General features: G+C 37.1%; 1 protein-coding gene across 1 annotated transcript; it reads left to right on the top strand.

The window, feature by feature from the left end:
* Window positions 1–26: 26 nt before the first annotated feature.
* LOC109402946 (ubiquitin-like domain-containing CTD phosphatase 1) lies at window positions 27–15373 on the top strand. Its single transcript, XM_019675685.3, has 2 exons — window positions 27–334; window positions 14441–15373. Exons 1-2 carry the CDS (start codon window positions 163–165, stop codon window positions 15256–15258), a joined length of 990 nt encoding a protein of 329 aa, XP_019531230.3. The 5' UTR covers window positions 27–162; the 3' UTR covers window positions 15259–15373.
* Window positions 15374–15652: the final 279 nt, after the last annotated feature.

Here is a 15652-nt window from a genome sequence, read left to right as displayed (position 1 = left end):
CAATTACACCGTCACCGTCGCGAGCGAGAGTGCATCTCGCCGTCCGTCCGCCGTCGGCAAGGAGAATGCACCGCCACCAACAACAAAACCGCAAAAAACGATAAACAGGTGAAATTTGCAATCGGCCAAGTGCGTGCTTAAAATCGAAATTCCGCCGCAAATATGGAGCCCCAGGCTTCGAAGGAAATCAAAATCATCGTCAAGTGGAGCGGCAAGGAGTATCCGATTGAGGATCTGACCGACCACGACACGGTCGCCGTGCTGAAGCACGAAATCTTCAAGAAGACACAGGTCAAGCCGGAACGGCAGAAGCTGCTGAATCTCAAGTATAGAGGTGAGTCGATTTTGTATCTATCATGTTCCTTTCATAAATTTAATGTTATTAGAATGTTGGGTAGCTTGCCTTTTAAGCAAAGTATAAGTAAAATTTTCTGTTTTCCTAATTAATTTATCATGATCTCAGCATTTTGCAAAACAGCGACAAAAACAGAACGCCCAGTGGGCTTAGGTTCCAGCGAATTGAATGAAGTATTTTAACCCTTGTTGGGCCATCACATTCTTGGCCATAATCAAAACTGGGGTTTTAAATTCTGAAAAATGAGTTGATTTTTTATTTTTTTATTTGTAATTTATTTCTTAACGCAGGGCTGGTATCTATCAGGTGGCAAAATAATAGTGACTTTAGTGACCAAAATTAGCCAAAAAGTGACCAAATATCCCGCATAATCACAAACTGTAAATGCAACGTTTCGCATACTGTAGATGACCATTAGCAATTATCATTTAACCATTTATCAAACTATTGGAGATAACAGTAAGCTGACCATTCCAGGTACAGATTTGCCAGTTTGACAAATGGTAATCCGCCAATTTACAGTATGTGGAATAGGCGGTTAAGATTGGTTACCATAAAAAATCGCTCGTTTTCTCGAACAAATTTTTCGCAATACAGTAAAGGATATGGTCAATATATTATCCAGTTTTCGAGACGATTCGCTGTATAGCAAATGGTTAGAGAACAATTTAACCATAAATATCGAAGAAAAACTTCAATGTATGTATTACGAGTGATTTATAGTTCTTCATAGTAGAATAACTGTGTATCGTACTGTTATCATATGATTGCGTACTGTTTTTTGGATATGAGTACCGCGAGAGAGAAATAAGTAACAAATTAGATATTAAGCAAAGAATCAATCACTTTTATTCATGAAATCGCGTAGACATCACATACATAGATGCTTCTCCAAATCCTGCGTTGTTTGTTTTCCGCTTCACCTCTTGCCGCTAGCTTGGAAGAAGTTTGATTGGGAATCGAATCGACGAAAGTCCATCCACATTCGATTGTCCCAGTCCCAGCGTTGAACGCATAAACAGTAAGCAGCATTCCTTCAGGACTTGCCTGCAGAGGATATATAGGTAGATTACGGTCAGTTCACCTTCAACACCAGCATTTTACTCACCCTGATTGAACGATGCACCCCATGCCTCATTCCGAACTGTCCAGATCTCGGTCCGGATGATGGGGTCACCGGATCAATGCCGTGTAATGTGACCAACTGTAGGTCGCCGATGAACGCCTCTGGGTGGAAACTGTTTCTTAATACGAAGAGAAAAAAAATGCACAGTCGGTATTAGCTGGGTGGACACAATGTTTCCGTTAGATTAAACACTCACCTGTAACAGCTACTTCGGATCCAGTGCACTGATATTTGGCCAACCAAAAATGCTCTAAAACAAAATTTCAATTTCGATTTGCTGCTTCCAAATTTTTTTTTGTTTTGTTTTAAAAGCCACCAGTCGATTTTCATTGGTTCACGAATACCGATGCGTGCCACTGTTTCTCATATTGTAAAATACCAGTAGCATATAGTAAAACGCATGTATGTAAGTGTGTTGCACAGAATAAGCACGAACAGTTTGACATACATTACTTGCGAACTACGGTCTCCATATCATTCAACAATATCTGGGCAGTATAATATAATGTTACTACTTGGTATGGATTGCATGGACCGTGATTTATAGTTGATTGCGTTCAATCTCATATTCTTCAACAAGAAATCAACTGTTTGCCATACGGTAACAGCTACAGATACAAGAAATTTACTGTTTGGAGTTTAAGACAAACTGTAAATCTCTATGCGGGTAGTGACTGAATAGTGACCTCAAAATTAATAGAAAATTGAGTTTCTATGATGAACTTTCGATCAATTAACGAATCCCAAGAAAATCAATGCCTAACTTTAAACTTCCAGAGTTTGTGCTCATGAATACTTTATTGCTTAATTTTTTTTTGTTTTGGAAAGTGTTCAATTAAGGAAGCCTCAACTATATTTTTTGCTATTTTCGAAAGTTCTGATAACTGATTAAAGGTGACAATAAAAATATCAACTTATCGTACTTCATCACGCAAGAAATTATGGTTTAAATTTGTTTGCACGTTTGCAGACATTGGGAACCCTTTAAGTGTTTTGATGATGTAATACTACTGATTAATATAATATGCAAGGATGTTTTCGATCACCTGGCAATCATTTGACTCATTTGTCTATATCTCAGTTCAGAAGCCTAATATTGAAATGAGGTGTTCGGCAAACTTGTAGATAAGTGTTTTCCTTCAATTATCACCAAGGACGCCATATCCTTACTCTTATATTTACGACGTAAAAGTGTTAGTATGAGTAGGTGTTACTAGCACTCTCACGCCGTGTATATGAGAGTTAGTCCTTGGTGATAATTGTAGGAAAAACACTTATCTACAAGTTTGCCGAACACCTCATTTAAATATCAGGCTTCTGAACTGAGCTATGGATAAATGAGTCAAATGATTGCCAGGTGATCGAAAACTTGCTTGGATGAATACTAGCCGAGCGACCGAAACTTCGAAACCCCTGTTATTTTCAAGGAATTTTATTTTTCATCGAAATATCATGTAATTGGCACAATTTAAAGCGCACACCTGGGTGAATCTGTTGTTAATTTTATTTTACTGTGGACGAATTCTAACGCACACGTTCTTACAATAAATATTGTGCCATTGCCTACCAGTACGAAATAGTTATTTATGTAACGAGTTGCAAAAAGTTGATTTTTTCAGCACGAGTCGTACATTTATCCAACGAGGCTTGCCGAGTTGGATAAATACGAATAGTGCTGAAAAAATCGAGTTTTGCAACGAGTTCTATACAAGATTTTATGCAATGTTTGTTTTCATAATACAACTCATTTGAGTTGCATAATGTTCATAATGCAACTCAAATGAGTTGCATTATGAACATTATACAACTATTTTTCATTATGCAACTCATTTCAGTTGCATAATGAACCAGTTCGGAAAAAATTGGCCATTATGATACTAAAACGAATTAGATAAAATATAAATTATGATACTGAATTGCATAAATTTCATTTTCTTCGAAGAACAAATACAAAAAATATAGATTCCCGAGACAAAAATACGACCCCAACTTTCTGAAGGTTTGACCAAATCAAATGAAACTTTCATACAATATTCCTACATACATTACAAAAATGTTTCATTGCAATCTGTTTAGTATTTCTGTTTCTAAGAAATATTTGTTTTCATAATTCTTTGTTTGTACAAGATTCCCAAAATCTGATTTTTTCCACTTCTGGACTTTCCCAGAAACTGGATTTCTGAAAAAAAAAACTGTTTAATCGATTTCTCGAAGACGCAGTTGAAAAACTGATCTATATTTTATGAAAATAATCACAGAACATCACAGAATTTGCTCAACAATTTTGCGAAAGAAACTTTGGCAGATTTCTTGTTGAATCTCACTATCGCATATTGGATGACATTTTGATAAAATTAGATTTCAAGAAAAGCTCCAGAGATGAATGAAAGATTCATGAAAAAAATATTTGAAGAATTATGAATATTTTCATCAGAAGTAAATAAACTTCATTATAAACTTTTCCGGATTTCAGTAAAAAAATGATGATCAAATGATGTCACTACTACCTCCAATAGTTTCATCAGAAATTCATCTCGCATTTGTAACATAAATAGTTCTGCAATCTACTGAAAAAAGAATCTTTTCTTTATCTACTATAAAAGTTCTTGAGCTGTAAATTTCCGATTTATCCCAGATTAACTGAAACAGGGGAATACAATGCACTGCCCAATCAACACACGATCGCATATGATGTTGAATAGGAAGTAAAGCTGGGTATGTGTTATCGTATTCCGATCCGCTGAACTCCATCCAAACATCTAATTCTTAACAGTTTGAAAAAATGCGAAGATATAGGGTGATAAAATTAAACTGTAATTTTAAATGAAAATACTTAAGGAATATTGCAATGTTATTATTGAAAAAGTATAATATTTCAGAAATTCATCTATGATCATAGCCACACATTCATTTTTACTTCTTCGGAATACGAGAAAACTGTAGCTATAGTTCGCATTAACCCTCCTTTAGGTAATTTTCGATCCAAACCGTATACTACGTCAGCGAGCTGCTTCCAACGTGATGAAGGTTAATAAAGACAAGAACAATAATAGTGTAATAAGCGGCGCAGCCGAATTTTTTTTAAGGATAAGGTTTCTGAGGAAAATTTGTCCATTAATTTTGACAATAAATGTTTTTCAATGTAGTCAGATTAACGAAAAGTCACTATTTTAGTGACCAATTTACTTTTTTTTTGTTTTTGTTTTTTTTTTTAAGTGACTTTAGTGACTTTTTCATGCAAATAGTGACTTTTTAGTAACCGACTCAAAAATAGTGACCAAATCACTAAAAAGTGACTCGCTACCAGGCCTGTTAATGGTAGCCTGTTAGTTATTACATACAACTTTTGCGCATTGTGTAGTTAAAAATGCGACGATGAAGTGCGGAATCTCAAATAAAAGTGCGATTTGCTGTCAGATCGTTTCGGTGTCTTCACCGCGAATAGGAAACCCAGCAAATATGGAACTGATATGCGATCATAGGCAGTATTCATTAGCTCATGATGAATAAGTGCGGTGAAGACAGCGGAACGATTTGATGCAATATCGCACTTTTATTTAAGATTTCGCACTCTGTCGCAGTCCAGTTAGCAATGCAATAAACTATATTTTATACGAAAGAGCACCTTTTTTTTGCGTCTTTGGTACCTAAAATCAATTTCGAAAGGATTTTTTTAAATCACCTTTGACGGCTAGGCTACTGCTTGACAGCTTCCCTCAGCAATAAATGCGACGAGGACTAATTCGACTCCCATACAAACTTCAAATTGATTTTTAAATAGGTTCCCGAGCATCAAAACTCATGAAAATTTGGGTTTCGGCTCAGTTTGGCAGGCAGATTCAGAAAATGGAATCATCTCAACAACGCTAAAGAAGCCAATTCTCGTATTGTAAAGGCGGTCTACCAACATCTCTTATCAAATTTATAGTTATAGGATACACGCTGCCTACACGCGAAATTCGATTTTTCTTCAAATCCATGCGTGAAACCTAGTCGGACGTATTGCGCTGGACGACCGAACATGTCTGCTGATTCGAACTAAACTGATATTTTTTTTTCGTGCAGATTTGTGGGCATGGCAAAACGCGCACAGCCGTGTGTTCAGTAATAGTTATTTATGTAACGAGTTGCAAAAAGTTGATTTTTTCAGCACGAGTCGTACATTTATCCAACAAGGCTTGCCGAGTTGGATAAATACGAAGAGTGCTGAAAATATCGAGTTTTGCAACGAGTTCCATACAAAATTTTATGCAATGATTTTTTCATAATGCAACCCATTTGGGTTCCATAATGTTCATAATGCAACTCAAATGAGTTGCATTATGAACATTATACAACTATTTTTCATTATGCAACTAATTTCAGTTGCATAATGAGCCAGTTCGAAAAAATTGGCCATTATGATACCAAAATAAGTTATATAAATTGTAAATTATGATACCTGTATGGTACTGAATTGCATAAAAGTATTAACTGATACCCCAGCAAAATGCGATGTTCGCTAGCTGACTCCCAGCAAAACGTTTTCCGAAACTGAACTGTCAAAGATGCTGAGACCTCAGCAAAATAATTGTTTGTTGACTTTTTGGCTGTGCAAATCCAGACAAAAGAATGAAAAAAAATGCTGATTTCCCGGCAATCTGAATTCAGAATGTGGACTACTGGAAATAGGTGGACGTTATACTCTAGCTGATGCCGAATGGTGTTTTTTACTTATTTGTTTGTTACGAATGGTTTTGGTAGGCCCTAAAAAGAAACCGTAGATTTCTGTCTATGGATAATTGCTCTTTAAGCATCAGTTTGATCACTTCCCCATGAGCTTGCAAGCAAGCGCTGGATTGGCACCCGACAGAACGCAGCAGAGACAGACTCAGGAGCATCGAATCCGTATTCAAATCTGATAACCCCTGCAACCCTTATGGAAGTTCTTAATCATCTCGTCACAGTCGAGCTCTTCCTCGCATAGAACTTCATAGTAAACTGAAGAAAAGAATTATATCTTTTTCCCATCTCATCATGCGTGACTGGTATGTTAATGTTTAGTACATGGGGTGTTTAATTGTCAATGATATGGCGAACAAAAAAACATCTGATCCAAACAGTAGTTCACAAATTCAGTTTTATTTCCCGAGCTCGGCTGTGAAAATCTCAGTTTCTGAATTTAAACCGAGACTCAGCTGTCAAGATAGGTAGGTTGCTTGGCAACAAGGCGCGTTTTACTGATTCTCGGCATTTATAAGCTGAGATCTCATGAAAACATTTAGCTGACTACTCGGCTCTGCAAATCTCGGCATTCAAAACCGAGATTCGGCATGCTAAATCAAGTATGCAGGATCAAAAATATAGATATGAAGACTGGCATCTGAGACATGCTAAAAACTGCCTGCTGAATGTTCGAGTTCACTTATTTATTTAGTCATAAAATGATTTAAATCTTCGCAGCTACTCCATCCATGATCCACTTATAAATCCTAAATTTTTAAAAGCTAGAAATCACACTGTAGTAAAACTGTATTGTAAAGTACAAAGCTATGAGTGCATAAGAACTTCTGAAACCGAATAATAAAAACAACCATGTTTGTTGCTAGTCAGTATCAAACTGAATATTTTTTTTATTAGAGATATCAGAAGAGCTACTCGTAGAAGACCTCGTAACGAGGTTTTAGAACGCTTTTAAAGGAATCGGAAATTTTCTCGCATGCATCTGGTCACAACAAGTATGAGCGTGGAGGGGGGTTTCTTGTTCTAACCCATCCTCGCTGGCAAGTACATTTCGGATGAACATCCTGTCTGTCCGGTAACTCGCATGACTTTTGGCACTTCGCGCACTGATTATGAATCCAGTACCGTATTACCCCGTTAATACGACATCGACCGTTGTTGAATAACCGGGGTAAACTTTTAATTCGACAAACTGGTCACCCTACACTACCATGCTCATTGAAATTTGGCAACTCTATTTTTGTTTTTGTTTTGATTTCCGGATTTGTTGTGAAACATAATTTCAACAGATTTTGCGGTGGTGCGAATGAAAAGCTCATTCTTTCTACGATTGTTGCCATCCTCAGTTTATTTCAGTTGGTCTCCAACCAGTAAACATTTTGGTCTGTATAATTTTTGTTATACATATCCTTATAAGAACCAACATACTCGTTTAAAATGCATGAAACGGCTATATACAGTGTATCAAACAATTGTCCGTACAGCAAATTTTTTGTCGGAATAATTTTTCATTCAAATCTTTATAACTTTTTTGTACGCCCGAATAAAACGGTATCATACAATATCAATACAGGTTATCATTTTCTGATTATACATGTAATCGTAGAATGGATCGTACACTGATGATACCATAAATCATATTAATGATAGCACATATGATATTCGAAGTTTGAATGATAGACCGAATGGGTTGTTAAGTATCGTTACCATTCAAAAATGCTAGTTTTCTGGAACAAAATTTTTGCAAAATCATACATGCTACAATTACTTTATCATCATCTTTATGATACTATGAATAATAAAAACAAAACGGAAATATTTCACCAATCTGTTTTACCGACCAAAAAAAAAAGTAGACGTACACCCCTGCGGGCACTGGACACTTTAGCTACGATAACGCGTATCATTGTTTACTTCCACGGCGTTTTTTATTTAGAAAATCGGGAATCGAACCGTTAGATTTCCGTGTTCAAGCTGTTCTTATAGCTTCACGTGTGATGCTGACGCACTACACCAAATAGAATCAGTGCTCGCGGTTGATTGAAACCCAGTAACGTTGGAAAGGCGAGAAGCAGCTAGTGTCGGGGAAGAATCGAAAGAATCTTCAGGAGGAAAAAGGAAAATTTGGGGGAATGAAAACAGTATTCTTCTCAACGGATCGACCAAACTTGGACCCGAGCTTTGACATTGGAATCGATGCTGGACTTAATTTAACGACACGGAAAGACGGAGAGTGCACACCGGAATGCATATACCATAATATACCGTCTACGGCATGGGATATTCACATATTCTTCACAAAATCGCGGTAAGACGCTACCATGTTGATGTTTATTTGAAATATTTTGGCCAAGCACTGCCGGATTAGATCTTGGATCACAAGGTACGTTCTCACAAGCTACAATATTTACGTTTTGATTATGATCCTGCGATCTAAGTGCAATAGAAAAGCATTAATAATTGATTGCGACCATCGAGTTCATTGAAAACAGATTATTAAAAATTATTTATTAATCATAGAAGGAATCATTATCATTAAAAGTATGATAGCTGAAAAGTTTTGAATGATCTCATTTCGAAGACTTTAATCATTCAATCATAAATATATCATTATGTATATCGTTATTATACTACAAATGAACATCTTATAATATGTATGATACCATGAACGATAATTTTCTATTCGGGCGCCAATCAAAAACGCTGAAATTTTGACCAATCATGAATCATATATTAATGCTCCATTGGTGAAATTTTGAGCGAGATCGAATAAGTTTTGTGAAAGTTATTGAACTTTTAGTAAAACTTATAACATTTTCAAACACATTTTTAATACATTATATCTCAATATGTACTCGAAGAAACTTTTTCAATTTTTTTTGTGTTACAGCTTAAACCTAAGGCTTTCATATGCAGCTACGTTTGAGGTTTTATATTCACTATAAAAAATATGAAAAATGTGCTTATGTAGTTGACGATATTTAAAAAAATACCATATTTTGCACATATAATCTGCCAAACGTTTTCCACCAATAAAAGTGCATTAACTGAACGAAAAATGCATAGGACCTGCTTTTCATATGTAGTTTAGTAGGTCCTGTATAAAAATATTACATTAAGAGAGGTAAAAAAAGTTGAAAACACTTGGCACTTTTATTGATCAAAATATGATAAATTTCCAAATAATACTCTCAACATATACAGATTTTTCATATTTTTTGTAGTGAATATAAAACCTCAAACGAAGCTGCATGTGAAAGCCTTAGGTATAAGCTGTAACACAAAAAAGATTAAAAAAGTTTCATCGAGTACATATTGAGATATAATGTTTTAAAAATGTGTTCAAAAATCTTATAAGTTTTACTGAAAGTTCTATAACTTTCAGAAAACTTATTCGATCTCACTCAAAATTTTACCAATGGAGCTTCAATATATGGTTTATGATTGGTCAAAGTTTCAGCGTTTTTAATTGACGTATAAAAAAGTTATAAACATATGAATGAAAAATTATTTTGACCAAAAATTTGCTGTACGGACAATTGTTTGATACACTGTACGTACCAAAGTGGAGGCCACATATACACTTCTGACGACTTTTCTCGACTTCCTTTGAACAGCAATACGATGACCCAAAGTGTCGTCGGAAAAATAAAAAAGATTTTCAATGACAAGTAATACGATGTCCCATATTACCGATGAAGAGTAAAAAAAAGTTGGAATGTTAGTATCTAGCTCTGAGCACAGAACTTCGGGATCCAGATCCAATACCGTACCTCAGTACCAACTCATCTTACTTGAAGAGATAATGAAATTTGACCAACTTAAACTCAAAGCTTGCTCGTATCATATTATTTACTAATGGCTTGTTTTTCACTAATGACACTGATACAGATACTTGGTCGCAATTTTCTCTAAGTCTTTGCGACTTCATTTCATGCTTTACAGACCTGATGTTGAATATGAAAATCTGTCAGATATACAACTTCCAACGATTTTAGATTGCACTTTATGGTGCTTGTATTGTCTACATCATAACAGTGACGTCGCAATACTGATTAATATACACATTTTTTCGACATTATTGCTGCAACACTTATCATTTCCTGCGAATTCTATTCCTAACAGAATAAAATACGATTTTGAATTAATATTGTTTTACGATACGTGGTTTACTGGGCATGCGGTTTGGGTGTCGAATAGCACCAACCCAGAACTTCCGGAATTAGCGGCCGCAAGAGGAGCTGCTGCGGGTGCGAGTATAAGCGCAATATCAAACTGTTTTGCATTTACAGTGTACATCGCTGTGACATTTGAACACTTTTTAATTCGACACTTGTCGAATAAGCGGGGTACGAATTAAAAAGTGTCGTATTAAAACGTGTCGAACCAACGGGGTAAGACGGTACATCAATATGTCCCGTAATGATTAAAAACGACCGCAACATACTTACAGTGTCAAGCCAGCATCTTCAGCAGTGGTTTTGCCCAAGATGCACGCCCACAAGTCTTATGCAGTGGTGGAATTACTCTCATCATGAAGCAATTCGCGAGTGTAAAGCCATAGACTAATGTAAAGCCAACATAAGGTTTACTCACGATTTCTAGAGTAAACAGTGTGTGAGTTTACTCGCACCCGTCTGCTTCGTGAGTAAGAAGCTAAACAAAAACAGAAACACTCATGAGTTTTTATTCGTGAAGAAATAGTGGAGGTGAGGGAAGTGCATTTTATTGGGGTTATATTGCGGAGATTCCACCTGTTTAGACTCCTGCGCGAAAATTAGTTGCGTGGATTTTTCTTGCGTGGGCCCACAGATATAAAACCAGACCGCGTCCTGGTGAATATTTTACGCTGTGTTGTTAGGTACACATTAGGTGATAGCTTTGCATTGTAAACAAACATTTATAACGCACCTACGCTGAAAATGAGCCTAATCATTTATTTGCGTCGGAATCTATAAATCTTCACAACGGGCAATAACAGCAAATCTAGTGATTATCCAACATAAACTAATGCTTTATGCTTCATTGTTCCTGAAAAGCAGCACTGCCAGTCGTTAAAATGCGTTTTTCGTCAAAATGCAAAAAAACTCAGCGAATCTTCGCGAATCACATGCGAGTGCTTGCCAGCTTCGTTTACTCACGAATAAAGAAGTGCGAGTATTCTCGGGCCCCTGTTGTTCGCGAGTATGTTTGTTTTGGTTTGTGTCTGCTCAGCTGCAATCTTCATCATTTTCCATCTCTGATCTTATGCCTGGTTTAGACTATTCAATGAATTAAATGCATTGACTGTTTTCCTACTCTCCGCATCGACCAATGTGGCGCTAGCTTCTATGCGCGAAAGATCGCTAAAAGTAAATCGTAAAAATATTGTATGGCGAATAGCACCTAATGGCGTATTTCTCAAAGTGAAATACATTATTCGAAAAATATTTGGTAGCGGTTGTGCACACTAAGATCAGCTCGATATTTTCCCCATCTTTTTACTGAGTTCTCAACAGCAGATTTAACTCGATACGCTCGGTTATCCCTTTTGCTGAATACTCTGTAAATGAGTTAACGAGCTCTGCAATTGAACTGTCAAAAATTACAGATGAACGGTAAATATCGTTACTGATGAACGGTAAATATTGATTACCGAGTGTACCGAGTTAAATCTGCTGTTGAAAACTCAGTAAAAAGATAAAAAAAAATGCAGAACTCAGCGAAAAAAATACTGAGCTGGAAAATTAGAATCTTAGTGTGTGCACAATGATGACCGGTTTGATGCCCACCAAATATTTTTTCGGTAAAAGCTTTTCATTTCGAGAAATTCGTGTTTAGATGCTTTTCGCCATACAACATAAAATGATTTTACTCCTGTTGAGCAACATTGAACGCACTCCCTGCCGGTAATCAATTGAAACGAGCATGTGAGTTGCAAACTTCTCAAACATGTTCAATCCAATGGAATGACGTCGTGTTTAGACTGAGCAAATGACTTGGGTGTCCACTTGCATGCTCTTGAATGCATCTCAATTGAAGCAAGTGTTTACATTGTTCAACTCGTGCGGTGCGTAAGCAAACTGAATTGAATTCAGCTCATTTGACAGATGACTTGAATTCAACTCACATGAATCGCGTATTCAGGCGGGCCAAGTGAGATGATTTCGTTTGACTTGAACAAAAAAGTTGAACATGTTCACCTTTCGTTCAAGTCAAGTCAGTTGCTCAACTGAGATGAATGGTGGTTTTTACACGTTCAATTCGCATTCAATTGGACAATTTCCATTGACTTGAATCAAGTCACTTGCTCCATGTAAACCAGGCGTTATGGAAGGTCTCAATCTCCTCGCCACAGTCGAGGCCTTCCTGTCAGCGTCTTGCAGCCGCCCCGCATAACTAGAAACCATACCAAAACAGCACACAGTATGGTTTGTGGTCCACCCTGAACCATAATCAAAATGGTACACTGAACCATAAGCCAACCACTGCTCATTAATGTTTTGACAATAATGAGTGATGTTTTTGATAAATCAACCATACTAACAATGGGTCGTTAAGAATGTTTACCGTTTCGAAATTCATTTTTTTTCCATACATATTTTGATCGTCGACCGTAACGTAACCATATTGAATGTGGTTGAAAAATGCATGGCTGGAAAGTTGAGACTATGGTTGGTGAACAGTTTTACTACATAGGAAACCTTGCGTGGTGTGGTTTCAAGAATACTCGTTTTTATTTATTTATAAAAGATTTGTAAATTAAAACAATTATGTTGGGATCATTTTATTCGGGTTTTGATGGCACAAACACTGACAATTAACACTTTTTTTAACAATAATTTCATAAATTTCTGCGGCATCAATAGACACTTTCGAAATCCCAGGCACCTGGAAGCTGCGGTAGAACACAAATAATGTTGATAGACCTCGTCGGATCAGTTGTACGGACGATTCGCTCGGGGAATATTCTTTTTAGAGGTGATCTGTCCTTTCCAAACTGGCGGCAGTGATACTCCTCCGGCTGGTCTGGTTGGTAGGCTGGAAATTGAACCGCAGTTTATTATTCATTTCTTTTCCTTTATTAGTACAAAATTACTTGACACTTACCTTTAAGTAATGTATCATCAGTGTCCCGATCTGTGATGACTGGAACTTCATTACTAACTTATATATAATCAGCAGAAAAAGCTTTGAAGCGACGAACAAATATTTTCCAGCAAGCATTTTTCACTAAATAAACATGGCTGTCGTTTTTTTTTTCTGGTTGGCCGAAGTCAAGAGCGAACATCAATAGTTATGGTTGCACTGATGTTTCGTACAGTCTTTTCACAGTGGGACCGTTTTTGGACCGTTTTCAACAATAAACATACATTATTTCAGTAACAAATTTTGAAAACGACGTATAATCAATGGTGTAGCATTGATTATACGTCGTTATCAAAATTTGTTACTGATTTGTTGATGTCACAATAATAGAAATTGTTTTTTTTTCTCGTAATACAAATAGGTAACAACAGAAACATTGGTTATAATATGGTTTGAACAGTATTGCATACGGTAAATTTCTATGCGGATTCTTGTGTACGAGTGTAGAGAAGTAATATTATGCTTTTGGTCGAAATACGAAGTGACCGAACATGCGAAAATTGATTTTTAACCTACTTAGAAATGTCGCAACTCAATTTGGATTAGTGCATATTGTTGCTCTTAATTAGCTTAATGATGCGCAACAGAAAAAATAGATTCAAATTTACTTCGCAGCTGCAACTTCGCATGTGCTTCTAGCGACGACTTCGATTTGGTGGTGCGACGATAATATCAGTTCTCAATCTTTCATATGTATTCAGTCGCTAAATAGGTGCCAGAACAATCGTTTCTACCTTCGGACGCACATCCTCAATCTAGCCGAAATCAGAACTATGCTGATTCTAGTACCAGGTTAACTGGCGCTTTTTGTCATTGGAAGCATGAGGTAGACATTGGTTAAAATCAGAGCCCGCGAACTAAATATTCTTTTAAATGCGGAGTGTGCTGTCGTTCATTTCCCGGTCGGCACCAAGTGATTGATTTTCCGTTTAAATCTCAGGAAAATTGGTACGTTCCTCCTACATCATTCGAAAGGTGAACCAGCCTCGGGCTGAAAACCTTTTACATCATAAACCAACATATACCTACTGTAAATAAAAAAAAATGGAGCGAAAATCAGTTAACAGAAAATATTGAATGTCTTCCCTTTTTTCTTTTGCATCCTGCAGGAAAATTCGCAACCGATGAAGTACGTCTCGGCCTGCTGGAACTGAAGGCCAACTTCAAATTGATGATGGTTGGCTCGCTGGAGGCAGACATCGAAGAGGCATCATCGAAACCGGATGACATCGGCAATGTGGTGAACGATTTGGACAACGATGACGATGACAAAGTCCCCCTGGAGAACAAGGAAATCTATCTGGCCAAAATTAACAAACGTGTTCGGGACTATAAAATCAACGAACTGAATCCACCGAGGGAGGGAAAACGTCTGCTGGTGCTGGACATCGATTACACCCTGTTTGACCACCGATCGGCTGCGGAGAACGGGGCGGAACTGATGCGACCATATTTGCACGAATTCCTGACGTCCGCCTACCAAGACTACGACATCGCAATCTGGTCTGCCACGTCGATGAAGTGGATTGTGGAAAAGATGAAACTGTTGGGAGTGACGACTCATCCCGACTACAAGCTGGTCTTCATGTTGGACTCGGAAGCTATGATCACGGTTCATTGCCCGGTGCGAGGAGTCATCGAAGTCAAACCACTCGGAGTGATTTGGGGCAAGTATGATCAATATTCGTCGAAGAACACCATCATGTTCGACGATCTGCGGCGGAATTTCCTCATGAATCCCAAGTCGGGCCTAAGGATCAAACCGTTCGCCGAAGCGCATTTGAACCGCCACAAGGACAAGGAACTACTGAAGTTGTCCAAATATCTAAAAGATATCGCGGATAACGTCAAGGACTTTAACGAGCTGAACCACAAAAAGTGGGAAAGCTTTAAACCGAAGAAGCGCCGTGAAATGAGTGATGATTAGAGGTAGACGATTGAGTGCCCGGAAGCAGCGGAAGGCCTTATTCCATGAATGCTTTAATTGATTACGTTTTGATTAGTTATTGATTACTAATAAAGGTACTGCATTTAAATTCTAACTTGGGCGAGTGGTGCAACGTTATTCAATTCGAAACATTCTAGACATCCATTAATAACGTTTTCATTGAGAGTAAAAGAAATCACTCAAAGGGGCTTTTCCCTCTTTCTAAATTTTGGTTAAAAATAAAAACTAACTAACTAGACATCCATTAATAACCTTTTAACAAGTAAAATTTAGAGTAGAGACTTCCTAACGTCGTAAATTTCTCGAATCCAGTTTTTTTTTTTTAAATTTCAGTATTTAACACTTCCTGTTTCCTGTTGAAATTGGTCAGCTA

Source organism: Aedes albopictus, chromosome 1 (assembly GCF_035046485.1).
Source record: "Aedes albopictus strain Foshan chromosome 1, AalbF5, whole genome shotgun sequence".
In the NCBI taxonomy this organism is placed as follows: domain Eukaryota; kingdom Metazoa; phylum Arthropoda; class Insecta; order Diptera; family Culicidae; genus Aedes; species Aedes albopictus.
This window is presented reverse-complemented; position numbering and strand designations above follow the sequence as displayed.